Below are 22,094 nucleotides of genomic sequence, written 5' to 3'. Positions count from 1 at the left end.
GGGCTTTAAACAAAAAAGGTTTTAATAAAAAAACCAAAAAAAAAAAAAAAAGGAAAAAAAAAAAAAAAAAAAAAAAAAAAAAAAAAAAGCAATTGTAGGAAGATGAAAGACAGAGGCAGGATTCAGAAACTCCAAGGAAGACAGAGCTGCTCAACTAAAACAATTAGGTGAGCTGTGTTTCTGCTCAGTATGAAATACACAGCGTAGGATCTGGAGTGGAAGGGAAATTTTAAAATACTTATTTCATCATTGCATAACCAGATCAGCAGTATGGCTGACATTTCTCATCCACACATTTCAGGTAAAATGATGTACAATGAATAAAATGATAATTTGGCAGATTTGCAGAAGAGGATCCAGAACGTTTCCTGGCTTTATACATAGATATATAGCTCTAAATTCAGTTGAACAAGTTAAAATAATGAATTAAATTATGTTCATACTTCACCAGCTAGCACAGGGAAAGTTCAAAGTCCACAATGAACGAGTTTTCATTCTTTAATCATATTTTGGCTAAAATAAAGTTGAAAAATTCGTATTCAGATCATGACATCACTCACAAATATGCATATTGATTATGTCATCACCTCACATTTGTAACCTAAAATGTATTTAATGCTCTCATTTGTCTTGGCTTTCACATAAATTGACATTAATCTAATCAGATCCTATCGCTCGCATATTTTATTTGTATTTTGTAATTTTGATTTGAACATTTTTCTAAAACGTTAAAACTGTAACTGCGTACGCTTCTTTTTCAGTGGATTGTTTTTGTCAATGCCCAGTCAAAGTTCATAGAGCATTGAGCTTTAAGCTCAAGACTGTGGAGCAAACGTTACGCATGGAATAAGAAAAAAGTTGGCCAGTTTTATCTCATCAAACTATGATTTGTTGCTATTCAGTAACATATAGGGATGCACAATGTATTGGCTTGATGATCATATTGGGTTATATTAGTAATTTTTTAACATATTGGTATTGGTCCGATATTTGGGGAGCGTGGAGGAGGTTGGTGATGTGATGGTGACGAAGGGCATGATTGTCTGGAGCCTAACTGAAGCACAGAAACGGTGGTAAAATCAGCAGCATGGTGGCTTTTTACAGTGTCAAAAGTCTAATAAATTATATACGTCATATTTAACGCTGGTTGTCTCTCATAACGGCATTATTAAATAAATCAAAAATCTGTGATTTCAGTTGCAAAGAAATCACAAAAACAATCATAAAATCCTGGCTGGACTGATCAGTGTGAAAAGATGTTTGACATCGTTTCATTTCAAGAAACATTTATTGAATGCTGAAATAAAACAGCTATTTATTGATATTTTAGCAGTTTAATGGGTTTTATCAGTAGATTCTGACACAACCAACCCTTTTAAGAACACTCAGATTTTTGATACGGCCCAAAATAAAAATGAGTTTGACGATAAGGAATCCTCTTTTCTTCTATCTTGTAACCCATTCAGCAACAGACCTCTCTGCAAACAGGTTACCGTTGGGATCAGGTCCTTGCTGTGCTTATGTGTGGAGTGTATTAGAAATATCACATGCAAATGTTGGAGGCCCCTGAAGGAAATCTTCATCACTCTGACCAACATCAAATATTTGCGGTGTAGAAATCTGTCAGTGCTCTACATTATGGTCCTTTAAGTGACAGCCGGCGACTCGCCCTCATATGGATGGTCTTTATTTCTGAGTTTCATCGTTATTTACAGTAATCAAAGTGCACTCAGTCTGATGGTGTGTGATAAAGGGTTATTACCTCGGTCAGAAGCTACACACTCAGACTGCCATCTGTGGCCAGCCTCATTAGATGCGTGGCACATGACATCACACCGGTAACCAACAGGATGGAAAATATAGGGTTTTAAATGTTTGCTGTCGGCTTATCATCTTACAAAGGGGAAGGAGAGGTTGAAAAAGTGTCATTAATGTTTTATTGATTTGGTTTTATGAATTTTTCAGCAGCTGAGGAGCTCTTCAAACACAAGCCAAGTTAAGTTAGGAGATGCTTGCTGAGAGCACAACTGTTTGGAGGTTGCTTGACATGCACTTCCAGCATCCTTCATGTGCATCAAAGTGTATTCTCCCTCTTTGTTTGTACAAACACTGTTCCCTCTCAGCTGCACTGCTGGTTTGAATTAGTATTTAGCATTTCTTTACATTAGAAGCTTTTTTCCCCCTCTCACACCAATAAGCATGTTAATTTATTTATTTGACAATAACATGTCTCAGCTCCTACGTTTCTAAGTCTAAAGCTCTCTGTGTGTAATTTTAATCTCAGAAAATCCTTCTCCTTCTCCGATTTAGCTCTAATGAAGTCGAAGTGTTTGTTGTGGACTTTGTTCTAAACATTGCCTCCAGTCCTGGTGAGTCATGCGTGTTTCTCTTCTTCTTTTTTTATCACGTGTCAGTTCTTTATCCTCAACTCCAGTCCAAGCCTACTTCAGCAGTCCGGTCTCTTTCCGTTACTCACCAGTGCAGACCTGCCTAGAGCAGCCAAAAACAGGCTAGCTCCTCAGGGACAGGGTGCTGGATGGATGACTGGATGGCCTGCTGTGGATGTGCAGATGACTGGAGGGCTGAAAATGTGGGAGAAATGACTGGCTTCAATCACGGATGGAAAAATAGGGGATCGGCCGATGAAATTTAGTTGGTGTGGGATTTTTTGAATCACACTGCTTCAAGGCCTTGTGTGTTTTTGGAAGCATTTTTTTTTGTTACTGACTGGATGATGGTTCTTTCACAACAGATTATTTGTTCTTGCTAGTGAATAAGACAGACGGGCATTAATCATTAGAATTTCAAAATAAAATACAGCTAAACTATGCTAACAAATGATCTATTTATGTGGTAGGATTGTTTTATCCTGAAGATATTATTTCATGATTTTTATTGTTTATTTTAGTTATCAAACTAAAGTAGAACATTGTTTCTAAGCTTTGACTAATCGGTTCTTTTTACATCTTAAGCTATTAGGACATTTGATAGTATGATTACCTTAAAGTATTACACAAGAAAACATTAGGTTATACTGAAGTAAAATTACTTGAGTAGTCCGGAAATTACGGTAACGCTTCATAAAAATCATACGGCAAAAAATAAGCAGAATGTGTTTGATTCAGTTAATTGCTCTTTATATAACGACAATTCACAACACGTCATCTCAATCTGTTACAAAAAAACAACCTATGTTACAATAGATCCCAGTTATCAGATAATGTTAAGTTCAGTTTATTATTCAAAGTGATTAAAATTTTTAAGTCATCCAGGTATTTATCTTCACAACATGTCTGTAGACTATATAACTATTTTTTATTATTTACTCAAACTCCTACATCTTCCTGAAGTTACTTGTAAGTTAGTTTTGTCTTATTTCAAATGTTCTAAGATATTTGCACTAGAAATCAGACGAATACTTAGTAAGATTTTGTTTTGCAGTGTATGTATGACAATCTTTGACTTCAGTATCTTTAAATTTTGTGATATTAGCTGCAAACATCAGTACACACAGTGCATGTGTTTTCTCTGAGTGAGCGGCAGAATGAGACATTTTCTTGCAAGTTTCTTGGATGTTGGACTTTGGACTCCTGAAGAAAATTCAGCCTTGATCTGCTGTGTGCCTGTGGCAAAGACTGAAGCATTATGCAGTAATGTGCTTATCTGGTAGCAACATGGTCACACTAGTTTTCCATATCAAATCGGACTCAAGTCCTCAGAGACTTGCCTTGCTGCAGCTTTGGTGAGTGAAGGCTCTCTGGACTTCCGTCTAGCTCCTCTTCCTCGCTGCCACTTAAAGGGGACATGTGTGAGACTTTGCCAGGCTGGGGGAGGAAGCGCCAGGCTTCTGATTAAAGTGATGAGCTGTAACATGGGGAAAAAGAGGGGGGCGACAGCTGGCTGCTGCCTGCTACGCTAAACTTCAACCTGACTGCTGGGTGACGAACCATCCCACTCTACCTGTTCCCTCTGTCACTGTAAATGGTTTTGTTGATGTCGACAAGAACCTGAGAGTAATGTATGCAGCACAGGCTTTAAGAATCCCACCATTCCATCGCTCCTCATCATCACTGCAGTGTTGGGGATTCAGACAGAAATGATAAATGAATTGGTTTAATGCTTCCCTTTTTTTTATTTTTTATTTTTTTTTTTACAATTTCAAGTGCGGTAGAACTGTCTCAGTGTACAGTATCATAGGAATATACATTTTTAGTAAAAAAGTTTAGAATTTGAAAATCAGCTTGTGTTGCATTAAAGTTACTGATATAACTCTATCCTTTAATTACAACTGTTTTTTTTTCTGGAAAAAAAATCCTTGGCTTCTAAAATTATTACCTCATCTTTTTCTTGAAATGTCAATACTGTATTCTATAATTGCTTGTCATCAATGGATGTTAGCCTTGGAGACAAATACTGTATATAGCCATTTATATATCCAGAATATATACTGGCTGTTGCAGCACGCAACTGTGACCTTTTCTTTCAGTCCTAATAAGGAATTGAAGAAACCGAAGAAGAGCTAATTGCCAGTGCAGGTAGTTGAAATTAGCCGTTTCTTCTGCTTTTCCATGTTGCATTACATTTTGTACATATTCACTTCCAATCCTCAGACATGAGGTGTTATTCAGGGCACTGGATGAACTTTGGGAGCTTCCATCAGCTGTACCTACATGTAAACACGTTCCCTGTTGGCATGGTTACCCATGAGAGGTGCTTATTATAACAGATGTATAAAATTGCCAGAAATACTTGCATTAAGCAGCACAGACTTTTACTGATTCTGGGGAAAGCTTTCATGTATGAGAAATGCTTTGAGCAAATCAAAATGAAATGGAAGACTAGACCTTCTGCAACAGGCTGCTGATGCATCTTCACCTGGGAAAACATTAACCTGCACAGCATAAAGTCATACCTCACAATGCTAATGCTAGATTGGGGCTCTTTTTGCTTTTAGAAAAAGTACACTAATACTTGGTTGCAGAGATTTCACATTTCAGAAAGATTTCTTAGAGATATTGACAACCTCACACAGCTGCTGTAGATTTGTTGGGTGCCTGACATGTTTCCTGTTTCACCATAAAAGGAAAGAGGAGAAAGTATTGATACTCGTCAAATCACTCAACTACAAGTAAAAATGGCTCGGTCAAAAGTTTCCTGAAGTTATTGTACTGAAGTGCTTACTTTTGAAAATTCTTAGTCAAAAGTACAAATTATATTTTCTAATATCAGTACTTTGCTGTATTTTTGAGTGCTTTTGGAGAACCTTGTAACTTGCTGAAATGATCAGTTGTATTGACATGTATAACCACTTTACTATAAAGTCCACACCACCTGTAAAAACTTAAGCATAAAAATGCAATAAATTATATCTATTTTCATTATTTTATTTAAGGCATTCCTTCACCCAACAAAGGAGAAGTAGAAAAAAAACACCTTTTTCTTCTCCCCAGTAAAAGCGACACTGTTAACTGTAAGTAAAGTAAGCAATGCCAAGCCAAGTGGAGAGGGTAACTACAAGCGTTTTAGAAACGTAGTGGAGTTGAAAGTCACAAAGTCCCCAAAAAGATGTACGTAAGTTTTCAAGTAAACGTATTCTGTTTCTGTCCACCGCTGGTGTTTAAACAATAGTAAAGGGAGAGAACAAATCTTCCACATCATTAAACTCCTAGCTGTAGCCTCAAGCATCTGAATGCTGCAGCTGAAATCACAGCAATAGGTTATTGCCCAGTTTTGTGGATCCTGTGTGGATTTCTGCCTCAGTTTCCTGTTGGTAGGTAGAAGCGGCGCCTGGTGTGGTCTTCTGCTGCTGTATCAGCTAATCGCTGAGATTAAACAGTTGATCTGAGGAACTGATTTACACAGAATGGACTTTGTGTTCGTTAATGTCCAACATTTAATGGATAGAAGTCATTACTTCAATTTGCTGGAACTGATTAAGGCTGTGACGAGGAATAACTTCACACGTACATATGTACTATAATTAAATCAGTGCATGACTGTTGACCTTGACTTGTGACAGCGGTGTTTTATTTGTCAGTTGGGTGACGGTTAAGAAATCTGAGGTCTGACCGCATCCTCACCGTAAAAACGGGGCTGGTGTCCATGTCGATTAAAGTGGATGATCTAATGTCTGACTCTGGTCAGAGAGACTGCATGTGGAAAAGAGTCGGCGGCTGGGAAAAGTGACTCTCCATCAACTGGGCTGTGACAGTGGGGAGGCTGAGTGTGAGGGCAGGCAGGCTGCTGTCACCCTGGGGAGATTTAAAAGCCCTTTGCTTCAGACAACTACAGGCTTCTCTCCACTGGACTGCCTGTCATGTAAAGCTTGCATTGTGGAAGCGCAGGATTTGCAGCTCTGGGCTTTCAGGCACGTGTTCCCTCCACTCTGCATGTGCACAAGTCCTCCCCATGTCTGTCACAGTAAATCAATTAATCACGTGATGAATTAAAATGAGCTCAATATTTTCTACTCCGATAATATTTTATGATTTACTTATGCTTTCTGCTGGCCGTGGTTTTTATTTGGATGTTTAAAATATCTTCCAGTTGCAGTGTTAAGTGTTCTTTTAACAAAATTAAAGTTGATTGGTCTATGAGGGGACAAACATTGACATTACTTGAAAATGGTCTCAAAACAATATTATCGTTTATCATAATAATTACTGGGAAAATGTATCGCCCAGGAAAATGTCTTTGTGACAGGCCTTCCATGTCATTGTTGGATGTTTTGCATGTTCTGAAAACAGGTTAATTAAATTATCTGGCTCTAATGAGTTTGCAGCAGATCCCAAATGTAATCATTATCATCATTAGGGGCATGTTTAATCAGAAGTGTTTCACACAAATGACTCGGCCTCCTAGCCTTCTTGATCTAAAACTAAAATCAGATATCAGGGCTTGGCTTTTTAGCTGTAGAATTTAGATCATATAAGGAGCCTTATTGTTTATTAGACTAGACTTTTTTTTTTCCATCTGAACCCAAACTAGCTTTGAATTCCCAGATACTCTTGAGGCGGTTTCATGTTGGTTTTGTTTTTGTGCATTTTCTTGTCTCCAGGGAGTTTTAGGAATTTGGTTCATCTTTGTTTCACACTAATTACACATGAATTGAATTAGATTATTGATATAAAACATACATAACTGTGTAAGATTATTTAGGTTCCCCAGATTTTGTTAGATTAGATTATGGAGATATTTGTCTATATTTTACATATTACCGTACTCTGCTAAAGTTGATTGTTTAGTTAGCTTATGGATAACCGAATTGAACTTATTTTTTTACCAAGAAGAACATATACATATTTGGAATAAAAGAAAAAATGCACAAATCCACTTAAAAATGTTAAGGCTGCTAAATTGGCACATGAAGATTCATCACACCGACAGTTTTATTTTATGTTTCTTTTTACAATATGCTAGACAAACTTGTATTGCAGAAAAGAAGAGCAAGAGTAAAAATACCACTGTGTATTTTTCCATGTGAGCCCAGTAATAGTTTTCTCATACTGGTGACAGTAGCACAGAGGGGGCAAGACGGTGCACTGGCTGTGAAAAGAGTTTAACCTTTATTTTATTTTATTTCTGTAGATGTTGGGAGGGCAGTTCACGCCCCACCACACATCACAGAAAGAGTGGTGCAACTGTTCAGGAGTAAAAGTGAATTCACCTTCTTGGCCACCATCCAGCAGAAGTTCTCCACATCGGGAGTCATATTCTCAATCCACGAGTCAGAGCACAGGTAATCCATCCATTATCCTCTACTTATTGTCCCACTGCTCCCTTTCCCAAATTATTATCTTGCATGTAATACAGAGTGCGCTAATTTTCAATGGATCTCAAAGTGTATCGCTTGTCTTACTTAAAGCTTTTTGAAATGTTAAGGGTGACGTATAATGCAAAATTAACAAATCTTCCATTTGGGAAACTACTCCTTCTAAAACCAGCCCAACCGCAAAAAAAAAAAAAAACGTCTTTTGGCAATAAGTTAATGTTTTCTTTTGTCATTTGGAAAATGAGTTGTTTCAAAAACCTCCAGAATGTAAAGTTACAAATCAGCAGGCACTGCCCCTCACCTAGCAACCCCAGCAAAACCCAGCCCGTTACTTGGCAACCACAGCGGCGCGTCACCCATCACCTAGCAACCTAAGTTCCAGAATGTTTGGTGAGCTTGTTTTACCACCGGCACATGCTGGAAAAGACAAGTGCTTTGTTGGTGATTTACCATTCAGAAACGACCTGCTGCATTTTTGTTGGTTGTGCACGAGGCTCTTCTACTGCGTTTCAAATATGTACATTTGTGTAATTGTGTGTCTTTTTCAGCTATTTTCACCTAAGAGTGAACGTTGAGTTGTGGGGCGTGGCAAGCAGCAGCTTATTTGGATTTAAAGGGACAGTTCATTCTGAAAGTAGCTCAGAATGGGCTTATCTAAATGTTTTGTACAAAACATGTAATACAAATGTTTTGTATATCCTGCAGACATATCCTAACCTGTTCAAGGAAGCATAATAACTCACCTTTAAGTGAAGTGAAATGCATCTTTACATAAATGCCAGTCTAAGTCAAACTGTATTGCTGATTGGCTGGAATCATGTTGCTTGTCTACACTCGGAGCTGAATGTTGCCTAGTTCATATTTTCAGTCTAAAAAACATAGCTGTGAACTACCAAACAATGTGTTGCATTGCGTGGTCTATATATAGACGTGAATCAGTAAAAGTGTGGAAGCCTAACTAAAATGTGCTATTTTATAATGAGCTACCATAAACATCCAGTTCAGAAAATACCTATTTTTGAGAGAATACATCTGTAAGACTTCTATGGTGAATCAGGGTCTTAAAGAAACTGAGGGAGTGGACGGATTGTTACTGCAGAACTCCATGCTGTAAGACGTATGAAAGCGGGAGCAGTGAGCTCATTCCAGCCCCCTGAGAAACTCCACAGCTGTGAATTGTTTTAAAGGGCAGGCAACATTGATTTTCATCTCACCCTCTGAAGGTAAAAGCCTACAGTTCTGTAAGACATGCAGCTCAGCGAGTCTGTGAATGAGTTCGTATGCTGTGTTTGCAGAGCATAAAGACAAAATCAAAGTCATACACGATGGCTGACCAGACGGACCCTCTGCTGATGGACAGACCTTTAAGAACGGAGCTGGTCTTCTACAGTGTAGCACAAAAACCCTTAAAAAGCAGCACTTTCAGCTAATGTGCTTCATTAATGTGGGGCTCTGACAACAGTTAACTGATGGTATCTAAGAAGGTGTAAAGTACTTCATATTACTAAAATTTCAGCTTTTTTATGTTCAAAGCTATGGCTGCAAGCCTATAGGGCACAAGCATCATTTCTACAATTATCTGCATTTAGAGACGTGTAGAAATGAAATGCTCTTTAAATGTAAATCTGTGTTAAGGGACATTTTCAAATTGAAAACTTTTTGTATAATAGAATTACTATCTATTGATTACAGGCTTTGTATTGGATATAGGTTCTCATGAGTTCTAGAGTAAATCTAATCTGTCAACATCATAACATTGTTGGAAATGTGATTACAGAGTTAAAAAGTGGCTTACATACCAGGATCTTTAAAAAAAAAGCGGCATACCCCTTTAACATTACCTAATTGTATTGTGGAAGTAAAATGGTGCTCAAAATTCTTTAGAAATTTGTGTTTCTTCCTCTTAATCTTAAAAGATTGTCTTCCAATCACTTTACAAGTTCATTAAGAGTCCATCTGTTCAACTGAATGTGAGTGTACATCCAGCTGTTCTGGGAAGGCATCAGAGGTTTGCTAGAGAACAGCAGTGAGCAAATGTTATGATGACAAGTCGGGTAAAGTTGTAGAGAACTTTAAACCAGTGATATTAAAACAGAATCCTAGACTTTTGGTGTGTTTCAGCTCAGTCTCTCCTTTGAAACTAGAACTTTCAAATACAGGAAATCTGCTAACAGGACCACCATTTACTTATCTGGCCCTTTTGGGAAAGTAGGGCTAGGGAATAAATCAATAATATATATTGCAATAAACATGTGATCAATACCAGTTGATAATGCATTTGACAGAATATTGAATAATTTCACTGAACCAGAACCACACAGCATTCTGGGGGATGTAGGCAAAGGAAAGAAAGCCTTTAGCTGCTCAAACTCTCACGGGATCGACTAACTCACTCACTCTTTGGTTACCTAGCAACAACCTGTTGACTAACTTTTGGTTACCTAGCAACAACTTGTTCAGTAACTTGCACAGTTTAAGGTTTGCCACTGTGCCTCATAAAAGCAACGGCTTGGATTAAAAACTGTGGATACAACAGGAAAGGTCATGCCACCAGCTTGGCAGTATTTCAGATTCGTAAAAAAAAAATATTGATAACAGGTGATATTAAACACTTATAGTCAGTTTTTTGGGGCAATAAGCACAGATTCACTGTTAGAATGTCCCAGTGAAAGTACAGTCTCAAATCAAAAGTAAGAAGTTACAACACTTGAAAGCTGATGTTCACAGATGCTCTCCACTAAAAATGGGCTGCAAGTCTCTACATGTACAAAGCTGAAAAAAATACCCCGAAGATTAATTTAAGAAAAATAATATTGGTCTGTTTGGAGTATAGCGTATTTGTGTCTTTGTGTACACCATGTCCCTTTACTTCTATGGAAAGCAGAGATTACTCTGCAAAGCGCACTCTGGAGAGGAGCACGTCTCGTCTTCGGCTATGCTTTTAAGGTGACCCTGAGAGTTTATTTTCAGTTCGCTCTCTTTCTTTCCGTCTTCACTTTCTCTGTGACATAACCTGCAGGCATCATTGTTGCACAGTGGGTTGACCAAACAACAGTAAGGCAAGGCTAAATGGGGCCACTTGACAGAACAGCTCTCCTCCTTCAGGCAATATGACACGCATCATGCAACATATGTATCTCAGAGGAGCGCTCGGACTAAGCAAATGTTATATTAGAGACACTCCAGCTACACTCTAGCAAACCCAGTTGTCAGGAATGCTAACTTCAAAGCTATTTACCACCTTTAGTTGGTTTGAGAGAGATGTTTTGCAGTGCGAATGATGTTTATAGATGTTGTTCCAACTTTTTATGGAGCTTATAAATCCAAACATTTCTTGTAGTTGAGTAAGACTTTCCTATTAGAAAAAAACAAACATAACAAATCTAACAAATTTAACACCATGATGTTTATCATCAGCTTATACACTGGCAGCCCTCTGGCTAATCTTGCAATCAAAATGTTTGTTTTTCAAACTGCAGTTTTGCAGTTTATTTTTTAGCTGTATTAATTGTAGTTTTTTTTTTTTAACTCACTAAGTTCTTCATTAATTGTTCAAGAAGCAAAATTTACTGACAGGCCTGTCACGGTAACACATTTTACTGGATGATAAATTGTCCCAAACATTTTTGTGATAAATGATGATGTTGTTTGAGAGCATTTTCAAGTAACACAATTATAATTGCATACTCATGCCAGTCCTCCCTCTCTAAAAGACCAATAAAGTACATTTTTGTCACACATACTTCACACATAAAATGGAAGACATTTTAAATATTGAAACTAAAACATGACAAAAAAACCCCAAATAAGATGGAAATTAAAACCACATACAACCAAAATTATAAATAAAAAAGATTGTGGACTCTAAAAAACAATTGCCCCTGAAAAAATATTAATCATGAGAATGGAAATTATTGAACCCATTCTAATTGATCATTTGATTAATTAATTGGTTATTATGACAGGGTTACTGTTAAAGATGAAATTTGCAGTTAGGTACTGAAATGATTGATGACCTAGCTGTTTTTTAGTTGCCCTTTTTAAATGAGTCTTGTAAAAGTAAAAGTTGGTGGATGTTGTCACTCAACAAGTAACAGCCTAATTTATTCTTGTTGCTTTATATTAGTTGCGTTCTTGAACAAAAATACAGAAGTCCACAGTTCTGTACAGTCTATTCAGAGGTATTAGCTGGATTTTTGGGTGAATTTTGTTCTGCCAAAAGAGCCAGAATGCCTGCATAGCACAGATGTGCTCACAGACAGAGAACAAAGAAGACGAGGAGGAGGAGGAGAGACAGTAATTTGAATTGATTGCTACATTTTTATGGTGTGTGTGTTCTGCTTTCATTCCTGGCTGCACACAGCCCAGAGGTTGCATTCAAAAAAACATCCTGTACACAACAACAAACATGGCAAACAAAATATGGATCCATAGTGCATAAAAAAGACAAGTAAATGTTGAGTTTTCAGCTCTGCATGCCATCAAATTAGATTAAATATCTGATATTGGGCAGCTTGATACAAGAGGCTGCAAGGTATAAGGGAACGTCATGCTTTGAGGATCAAGATATAAATGTGCAAACGTTTTCGAAGCATCATTAAATTTGTCACTGTTATTTCAGCTGCTGTGTTACTTGCAGAAGTCCAGGCTTTACCAATCCCCAATCAGCTGCAGTCTCTGTTTACAAGAATGTAGGAAGTTTTTAGTATTTAGGACAAATTGAATCTTCCTGTGCTCTTATTGCTGCTCTGATGTTCTTTAAGTGATCTCATAAGGCTCTATTGTTTGGTATTAACTTTTGTGCAAAGAAGTGATCAGCTGCTAAAAAGGGACCAAACCGATCCACTAATGGCTTCAAGGGTCTGCAACCTTTACAATCCAGAGAGCCATTTTTGCCTTCAGTGCAGCTAAATCAAACTTTTTTAGTCACATTTCTACTTGACTTATAGAAAAATAGTCAAGTTTTGACAAATAACCACCATAGGAAATAATTTGAGATTTATAAATAGCCATAATTCATGTTTGTTTTCATTTTTTAAATAAGACAAATAATTTTGCAGAAAGAGAATGGATACATTTTCTTCTATGAGATGTTTATATAGGTGGGTGAAAAATGCATAGTTTCCAATTTAATAACTTGAAAAATAGATCTATAAAACATATTTTCAGTACTTTGTCGTTCAGTTAAAATTCAATGCAATTATTTCAAGAAAGAACTGAAAAACTAACAAAACCTGCATTTGCCATCTTATCTATATTTAAAAATGAGGGGTTTTTTTTATCGTTTTTATCTAGAAGTATTAGGATTCATGTCCAACAAGCCACTTTTGTGGACTGTTTTTTTTTGTCCATATATTTACTAATGTTGAATCCCAGGCATGTTAGTATTTTTTTATTTTTATTTTTTGCTTGAATTGCTTTAAATAGTTAAATGAACTAAATCTGTGATCTGTCTGACTAGCTCTTAGCTTCACTCTTAGGATTAATGTTTCTCTTAGATATACATCACCTGTCAACAGTAAATGTTGACAGGTGATATATTAACACAAATTCAGTGAACATCAAGTAATGTGAATCCTGTGTTAAATGCATGTTTTTGTGTTGCTGTGCTGTTCTTTTGTTTCCAAGTGCAATGTGAACTAAATAATATTTTGCTGTGAAATTGCACTGAAGATCGATTTGTTGATTGACCCAATAGTTCAGCTTTAATTGAAATCATTGTGACCAGAGTTGAAAGAAGCAGGTAAGAGTAGGACAGCATTTTTCCTTCTGTCATTGATCTGAGCGACTTCTGTAACATGATTAAACCTAGAGCGCTTTGACATTTAAAATGTTGATAAATCATTATAAACCCGCTGCAATGTTGCAGTTTTATGATCTGTGTCTCTACTTCATACTTTGTGTAGTCGGGTGTTAAAAAAATTGGAAATTCAGATTCAAATCTGTCCAAGTTGCAACAAACTGCAGTTATTTTGAGGCAAGCTGTCATGTGACCCAGACCGCCGTACTGCGGAGTAATTAAATTGCATGGAATGAGAAGAGTCTCAACTGGCTTTGAGCAGACCTGTGTTGCTTTGTGACCGCAGATTTGCTCTGAAGTCTTGAGTCATCTCTGAAGGCCTTATTAGAGTCCTCTGCCTGCGCCCATTCGTTTCCATTAAAACTGGAGCCCACCATTCAGCCAGCTGCCCGACAGCCAGAGCAGCTCTACAACTCAGTCAAATCCAATCACACGTCCCCTCTCTGTCTTATAGCTGCTTACTTACATCTTTCTCTCAGCACATTCAAATCCACCCTTCTTTCCACCCACCTCCTCTAACTGAGTTTTCACAATATGATAATAACCTCCTCTCTGCGCTTCTTCTCTCCTCACATCTCAAAGCAAAAAATGTCTTTTGAATGGAGACGTTTCTCTGAAGCCATTGCAAAAGCAGAAGTGTTTTTTTTTTTTTTTTTTTTTTTTCTTTTTGTGCCAAGCACTAGGCAGCATGGTGAAAGGTTTATTGCTGCTCCAGTTGGTGGAATACAACAAAGAAGAGGATTTCTGCCTAGACAGCAGTTTTCCTGGTCCCAGGAACGCTTTCATTGTCGGCAAGTGGCAGAAGCTGTGATGAACTAACTCAAAGCCGAGTCTCTCTCTGCTGGTCTTCCCACCTTAACAGACTCTAAAGATGCACAGCCTGCTCATCCAGCTGCTCTGTTCATTTGCCTGCCCCCTTTTGTAGCTCTAGAATCCCGTTTCTTTCCTTGCTACTCGATTCAACAGAGGATACGGGTTATTCTCTTTAATAATGAAATATGCTGAGAAAGGACTCCGTTGTCCGTACTTTGTTACAAAGTTTTTGAGCGCAGGAAGAGCTAAGTATTTCACCGTTGGCAAATTTATTTTTCAATTGGCAGACATTAAAGCCTAACAATTTTCACACATCAGTCAGCATTTTCATAGAGAGCAGCAGCTCATTCAGTACTTGAGGATGGAAATATTGGATTTACTACTTTGATTTTTAAAAAGTTATTTTTAACACGGTAATATTACCAGAAACTTAATAAAGTAGGAATAAATCAGAATAAATATTACTTTTTCTTGAGAGAAATTATTCTCACAAAGGCTTTTAACTTAAATTTGTGGATTTAGTTAATTAACTGTCTGTAGAGCCCACTCTATGCACAGTTCAGTATTTGCAGATTCACCAATGGACTGCAAATTATTTATGGAAAACTGCTTGACTATTGGGACAGTTTAAGGAAAAGTAATGCAAATCTAAACAAATTTACACAAAAATGCAAAAAACTGCATATAAACATAACGTTAGAACCTTAAATAAGCTAGGCAGATGGCTTATTTGCAAACAAACAAACAAAAAATGTATTTTATAGGTTAGTTACACTTAAAGTCAAACCTAGCAAACCAGGACTTTTTTTATATTATCACTCCTACATAAAAAACAAAAAATAAATAAATCCTGATGATAGCAACCCATCTTTTTTTTTCCTTTTATTTTATTCACCTAAATACTTGCGATGCTCATGGTCAACATCTTGGTAGCTTAGAAAACTTATTGGAAATATATACATTATTCAGCACAATCATGTTTAGTGTATCTTGAACATTACCTCACTTACCAAACAAAAGTTGATTTCTCATGCTTTCATTTATAATACTTTTACTTTTTTTTCATTTTCTTTGTTTTGTGAATAAAAGAAAGGTTAAGTATATATTTTGATTTTTTTTTCATGCACTGTACTATAAAGAACATGTGTGGAAAAACTCAATGAGATGGAACAAAATAATATTTATTGGGACTTCTGTCTGCCAAACCTGCAACTTCCTCTGTAGTTTACCAGTTTTGTCCAGAGATTTTTGCTGCTGTTGGTGTGCTGCCAGCACATTTATTGTGGTTGTCTACCTTTCTTTGTTTGCTTTCAGAAATGTGAAGTGGATTTTCAAAATTTCTCTACCATCAGATAGAATTTGTTTGAACGTTGGAAAGAGACGGCCTGCCAGCATCAACACTGACTGGTCTGGTCTGTGGGGATGGGGGAAGCGGCGCCGCCTCTCAACCTTAGCTTAGCATCAGTTTCCACACGCTGCTCCCTGGATTACTCCTGTGATTTAACTTACTGGCTGTAATTTCTTCAAGGGGAATGTTGTAGTTGTAGAACAAACAAATAATGCAGAACAAACTTTTACATTTAGAATCACGTTAGTTTGTAAAATTCAGAAAACATGGGCAGGATATTGTGCTTATTAGCCAAAAACACTTGAAATTGGAGTTTTAGGTTTTTTTCCATAGAAGTTTGTCAAATTGTTTTTGATCTCCTTGTTGCTTAAGTTCAAAGAAAACCTCAAAGCAGAACCGAATTACAACTGTCTTACTTTTGCCAGATTAAAAATCAAACTGAACTAGGGCTGACACGAATAATTGGATTAATTGTGATTAATTGATTTTTCACAATCGTCAATTATTAGCCAATTAATTAACTGGAGTAACTCCAAAATGATTATTTACTGTACAAAAGGAATATACATTTTGCATATAAACTAAAAACACCTTTTGACTGTAAGGCAGTTTTAGGAAAAACTCAAATATTTCTAGCATTGTATTAAAAAGCTTGTGGTTAAATGAAAAATCTGTAGAATGTTTTTATGTGATTATTGTCAGAATAATCAATAGATTATTTGATGACTAAATAACAGTTGCACCCCTAAAATAAAGACTGGTTTGGTCTTAAATGAACTCATAATCTGTTTGAAAGTCTAGAAACCGTCCTCCTCCTCAGGCTGTTTGGTTCCTGATGTACAAGCAGCCAGATTAATTTGAGCTCTGACATTAAAGGGTCAAAAAGGAAATCCAACATTAAGCTGTAGCTGCTTGCCCAGACAATAATTGTTTTACAGAGTTTCATGTTCCTTGGTGTAGTTGCTGGTGATTGAGGTGAAACTTCACCACAGTTCATGTTCTAACACCATCACTGTCCTTTGTACAGTTGTAACATGCAGAAACGTATAAAACGAAACAATCACTTAATGATTGATCCTCTTTGCACTGAAAATAATGAACATTTATAATAATCCATCATATGTGGACCATAACTACCTTGGATGAAATGGTTTATCAGTTACTAGGGAACCTTTCAGCCATTAAAGGAAAACATTTTTAAAGTATCAGTAAATTTCCAAGTTTTTTCTAGAAAATTTATGCGATTAATATCAAAATTTGTGAGTTTTTTATATGCAAATATTTTGAATTTTTGAGCTCAGAAATGTCTTTGCTTTTTCTAGAAACTTTGAGATGAATCTTAAGAGTTTTTTGGCTGATTTATTTATTTTTATGAACAATGACCCTAATATGTCATCATAGTTATCAGTGTAGGCAGATCTTCAGATTAGCAGTAATGCCTCAGGAATCCATTGAAGAGTCAGACACTTATTTGTGTTTGTCTGTGTGAGGCCGTTTCTGCAGAAATTTGTGTAAGCCTCTAAACATGTCGTCGTCATCCAGAAATCTTAAATTTGGACATTTTCCATCCAAACTGACCTGGTCAGAAGCATATGTAATTATTTAAAGTTGGAGAAATTGTAGCCAAAAATGCATTTAATCAATTTCTGGACCAATATTTAGAGTTTAGTGAGAGACACGTGTGTGTAAATGTTTATTTGCTCTGCGTTGATGTAATGTAATGATGCCCCTCTATTTGACCATTTAAACCTGACCCAGTCATAAAGCCCACACCAAAGGGGGTCTCTCTCATACAATACTTTTCTGCTGATAATGAACCACTTAACACAGTCCAAACTGTGAAAATGAGAATTGATTTTCTCCTGCAAATTGATCCATATACCTCAAGCTGTGGTCACTAGTGGAAGTTGCACCTACCTGCTAATACTTTCCCAGCATTGCGAGAACCTGAATCAAGGACAGCCAAACCTGTGACAAGTAAATTGTAATCCTTGTCTGCAAACCCAGTCAGGTTTTCCAGGCCATTATCTACAGGCGTCGGTCTGTTTTGCCGTTGTAGTATCTGCCTTATTTCCTTCTCCTGTACCAGAAATGAGCCTGAGAGGGCTGACCCTCCCTATTGAGCAGATAATTGGCTGTCAGCTACCCACCATAAAATAGCTGCGTGACACTGGAGGTGAGGGAAAAGGACAGGATGATATACGGCCAGTCCTGCACTCTGAGGCAGGCATTCATTTCCAAAACTTTTCTCTTACTGATGATGCCCCTGCATTTTGATGAAGACCACTTGTCACCAAAGCAGCTTCTTCTCTGAGCTGTCACGCAAAATGTCTGAATCCTGACTTCTGTCCAAAACCTTCATTTCAGGAAACGGTGTGCCATCATGTGACTCTCTTTGTTTGCTTAATACTCAGTGCTTTGGATCTTGATGAGATCCTCTAGTTATCACATTATTAATCATTAAATGTACAGACACGTTGCAACGTGACTTCAAACACGCAAAATCCCCAAAAAACTGCTCACTGATGACTACTTTTGGTTTTAGCTGTACATTTGTCAACAAAACACCATAAATCTTAAATGCATTTGTAATATATATGTAAAAGAAAAGAGGAAACGGTGGCTTTGATAGGACAACTGAATAACAAGATCCAAAGGTATCACATTTTACTGGTCAGTGAGAAGTTTTAATTAAGGACAGAAAGCGAGGAAGTTGGTAGGCATCAGGTCTGCTATGCTAACTTGACTTTGACAACCGTAACGTTTAGATGTGCTGCAGAATTTGGTGTGCTTCAGATGAGTTAAGAAATAAAAAAATAGGACGACTCACTCCAACTCTGACAGATTATTAGTGGGAGGTAATTAAGTTAACTAATTAACCACTGATCTGTTGAGACGATCACCCATCAATAACCGCAAAATAAACATCCAGCCTGAAAACGTAAAACTGTAACTGACTGTTGACGAAAGCAAAAAATCACAACGAAATAAAACTGAACCATAATGAAACACAACAAAAATATTACAACCCTGATCGGCTGCAGCTTGAAAGGCTTGTTGATGAAACGCAGGTGAAGTTGCAGATTTGTGGCGGTGCTATAAATTCAAATTGTGAAGTGACAAGTAGAGATGGGATTTATGGAGATTAGATGAAAGGTATTTAACACTGCAGTCATTAGTCACTTTATTATACTGGTGTTGGGTCTTTACGTCCGTGACATAAAATGTAATTGCTCCTAAATGAATTTCATAAAAAGAATCACTAGCCAGTAAGAGAGCTTCATTACAATAAAACACTAAAACTTTGTGAATTAGTAAATATCTATTTGTCCTAACTTCTGGCACGGCAGAGCAAAGTCATACCACTTTGAAAACATATTTCTTAAACTGTCCTATATGTAAATGTTTGCTGGTTTTGAGTAGTGTGTGACATTTTATGACCTTGCTACTACATCACCAAAATATAGGAAATAGAAATGGTATATTTTAAGCAGCTAAATCTAATTCAAAACCACAATTTTATTGTTTTCACTCAGAAAAACATTATTGCAAAATTATAGATTATGGTATATAATGGAAGGAACAAAAGTGGAACAAATCTCTAAAATGTATTACAGGAGGGTAATGTCTGCTGGAGTTTTGGTTTAAGAAATGATAACCCCAGCAGCAACTTATTCACTGTTTGCATCATTCCAAAGGAAAATATTTCATGAGAAAACATTTACCTGATTTTTTCTATACAAATACATTGCAGAAAATAATTTCTGATATTTATTTATAACCATTTCCTGGTTCATGAGTGCATTTTGATACATTTTGTGTACTGTGGGTTGTATAATGTGTTTAATTTACCAATAATTTCAATAAAAGACAAAATATGTTATGCTAACATGCTCTTATTTTAGCTTTACTTCCTTAGTTAACTGATTTGATAACATGTCTTCATGGGCAACAGGAATTTCAGAATAGGCATTTTGTTCCCAGAGGATAGCAGAAATGAGCTGCAACTGCATTTATCTGGCAAGTGCAGTGCAAGATATTTTCAGTAGATTGGAGGATTATTTTCTTCTAATAGTGAAAATAATAGCTCTAATAGTGCTTTGCTGCTAGATGTTTGGAAACCAGACCAAATTGTGGATCCTTATTAGAAATAGTAAAAGTAGGACTTCTCCAAGTGACTAACCTCAAACAAATCTAGTGAAAAAGGAAATGATCAATTTTTAAAAAAAACATATAACATGCTTTCATCAAATTAGGAGCTTTTTAAGTTCTCTAATATTATAAGATTTTAAGAATTTAATTTGAAAGGTTTTTCACTTAGTGACTCATAAATGGATCTTTTGGATATTGCAGTGCAGATGAGCTCTAAACTGTAAAAGTTATATAAAGGCTCAGATGTGGGTGATTTTCTTTTTCAGGACCTCCAAATATTCTTGGTAGAGTTTTTCTTAACCCTTTACACAGTGAGGTGATATATGCTTAAAATATTCAATACTTAATCCTAATCTAACTGATTAAAATTCAGACCTCCACATACACTCCTGGATATTTTTTTTTTTTGTTGAGGAACAGCATCATGCACCAACGGTTGCTCAGGCAATTCTTGCATTTTTCTTGCAGCCTGTGGCATTGTGGCCATGCATCACCTACAAATCATGTTCATTAGTGACTCATACTTTTTTAAAACACTCTGATTGGTTGGCAACAGTTAAATTTGGGCATAGTGCTGCAAATATTTGCTCTGGCATTTGGAAATTGAATTAAAGTTTTTCACTCTGATTTGTAAATGCATGTTTTGGTCCCATTACTGCACACAAAAACTAACCCACCCATTCACTTATCTTATCATAAAACTTCACGATTTACAAATTGAAAATGTTTTAGTTAGATTGTGCAATAAATGACTATTCTGTAGCGTTTTTTTCTTTTGTTTGTTTCCCTGCAGAGACTTCCACAATAGTTTAATTTTCGCATCACAACAATCCCTTCATCAACACTGGCAGCCATTTCTTTTATTTGTTTGATATGCAAACATTATTTTTCTTATTCTGAAAGCTGTAGATGCTCACAGTTGGAGCATTTCAGATCCATGCAGATGCCATTAGTATAACAGCTTCACACAATGCTGCTTATGAAAGGATCATCAATAAAAGAAAGCCTGTGGAAACAGATAAGGCTCATTTTTTATATTTTGCATAGAAAAAAGCTCCAAAGGAGGCAAGCCAAATTTTTGTGTCCATCAGACTGAGCTATTCATAATAAACTTATTTCCTGCCAATAGTCTGCAGCTCTCCACCCCCTCTCATTAACTGTTCTGTAACACAGGCATACAATAGCTACCATTAAATAGTTCATAAAATAAACACTAGCTGTGGAGTGGAGTTAAAGTCTTTGATGATTATTTCATGAGTCAAATCAGGATAACAGTGTTTCTGCTCATTCTGTGATTCCGGGTCTCTTGAAGCCCTGAGGAGGCTTCCATCAGTGGGAGAGGCGAAGCTGGAGAGCTCTCGTTCTCATTTTGCTCCTCGTTCGATGCAAATGATTCTTCTCTAGCTGACAAGTATCAGCGACTCTGGCTCCGGGAGCATGATGAAGATAGGGTGTCAGGTCGGTGCCCAGCACAGGCACAGAGTGATGTATTCATTTAATTTCAGAGTGATGACATGCTGTATAAAGACTGCCGAACTGGCTGGTCATAGATTCGCTGATTCCACTTCTCTCTCTTCCTCTCTCACACAGATATGTGAGGAAGCCGCCACTCGTTTATTCATGCAAATGGGATTGGATGTTGTGGAAAAACATTTCCTTGTTAATTTAGTGTGTAATAATTGTTTTAGCGTTAACAGAGCTTGCTTTGTGGGGGGTTGATGTGCCGTCATTAGCTGAGCAGAACGGTTTGAGTTGACAAGAATGTACAACATACAACGTGCTTGTTGCCACTCCTGTTTGGTTTTGGACTTACATGGTGGACGAATTATTAAAAAAAATTAAAACCACAAGTAAATCCAGCAAAAGCAGGTAAAAAAGATGTAAATAAAAGCTCTTAAAAACTGAATGAAAGGAAAGTTTCTCTTATATATATGGATTAAATAAGTATCTAAAAGGGCAGTATTGTGTATTTTTTCCCTTATCAAAAACATACATGGAGTATTGCCTTGATTTGTTCATGCATGTTTGAGAAATCCTCTAATCTCCATGGCAACCATTCAGCTCTGCAAAATGCTTGGGGGGACCTAGGTCCGCCTTTTCTGAGCTACGGTTTCTGAGTTTCTGCCTCACAGATCAGCGCTCTCCTGGGACTCCCCCACTCAGCTCCTTCAGACTAGCCAGCAGCAATTAGCAAACACTAATTGCTGCTG

General features: G+C 36.9%; 1 protein-coding gene across 1 annotated transcript in view; it reads left to right on the top strand.

Annotated features, from left to right (window-relative positions):
* Positions 1–7,583: 7,583 nt before the first annotated feature.
* The window catches only part of LOC106954391 (protein kinase C-binding protein NELL1), a gene marked incomplete at its 5' end in the record, with an annotated part of 223,598 nt that continues 209,087 nt past the window's right edge, over positions 7,584–22,094 (top strand). Inside the window, one exon of the mRNA XM_015043858.1 lies at positions 7,584–7,738. Within this exon, the coding sequence (XP_014899344.1) occupies positions 7,584–7,738 (155 nt within the window). The remainder of the gene's footprint in view (positions 7,739–22,094) is intronic.

The sequence above is a fragment of the Poecilia latipinna genome, unplaced genomic scaffold (assembly GCF_001443285.1).
Source record: "Poecilia latipinna isolate Pla-1442-1.1 unplaced genomic scaffold, P_latipinna-1.0 Scaffold652, whole genome shotgun sequence".
In the NCBI taxonomy this organism is placed as follows: domain Eukaryota; kingdom Metazoa; phylum Chordata; class Actinopteri; order Cyprinodontiformes; family Poeciliidae; genus Poecilia; species Poecilia latipinna.
Note: the sequence above shows the minus strand (reverse complement) of the source record. Positions and strands in the feature narration are given on the sequence as shown.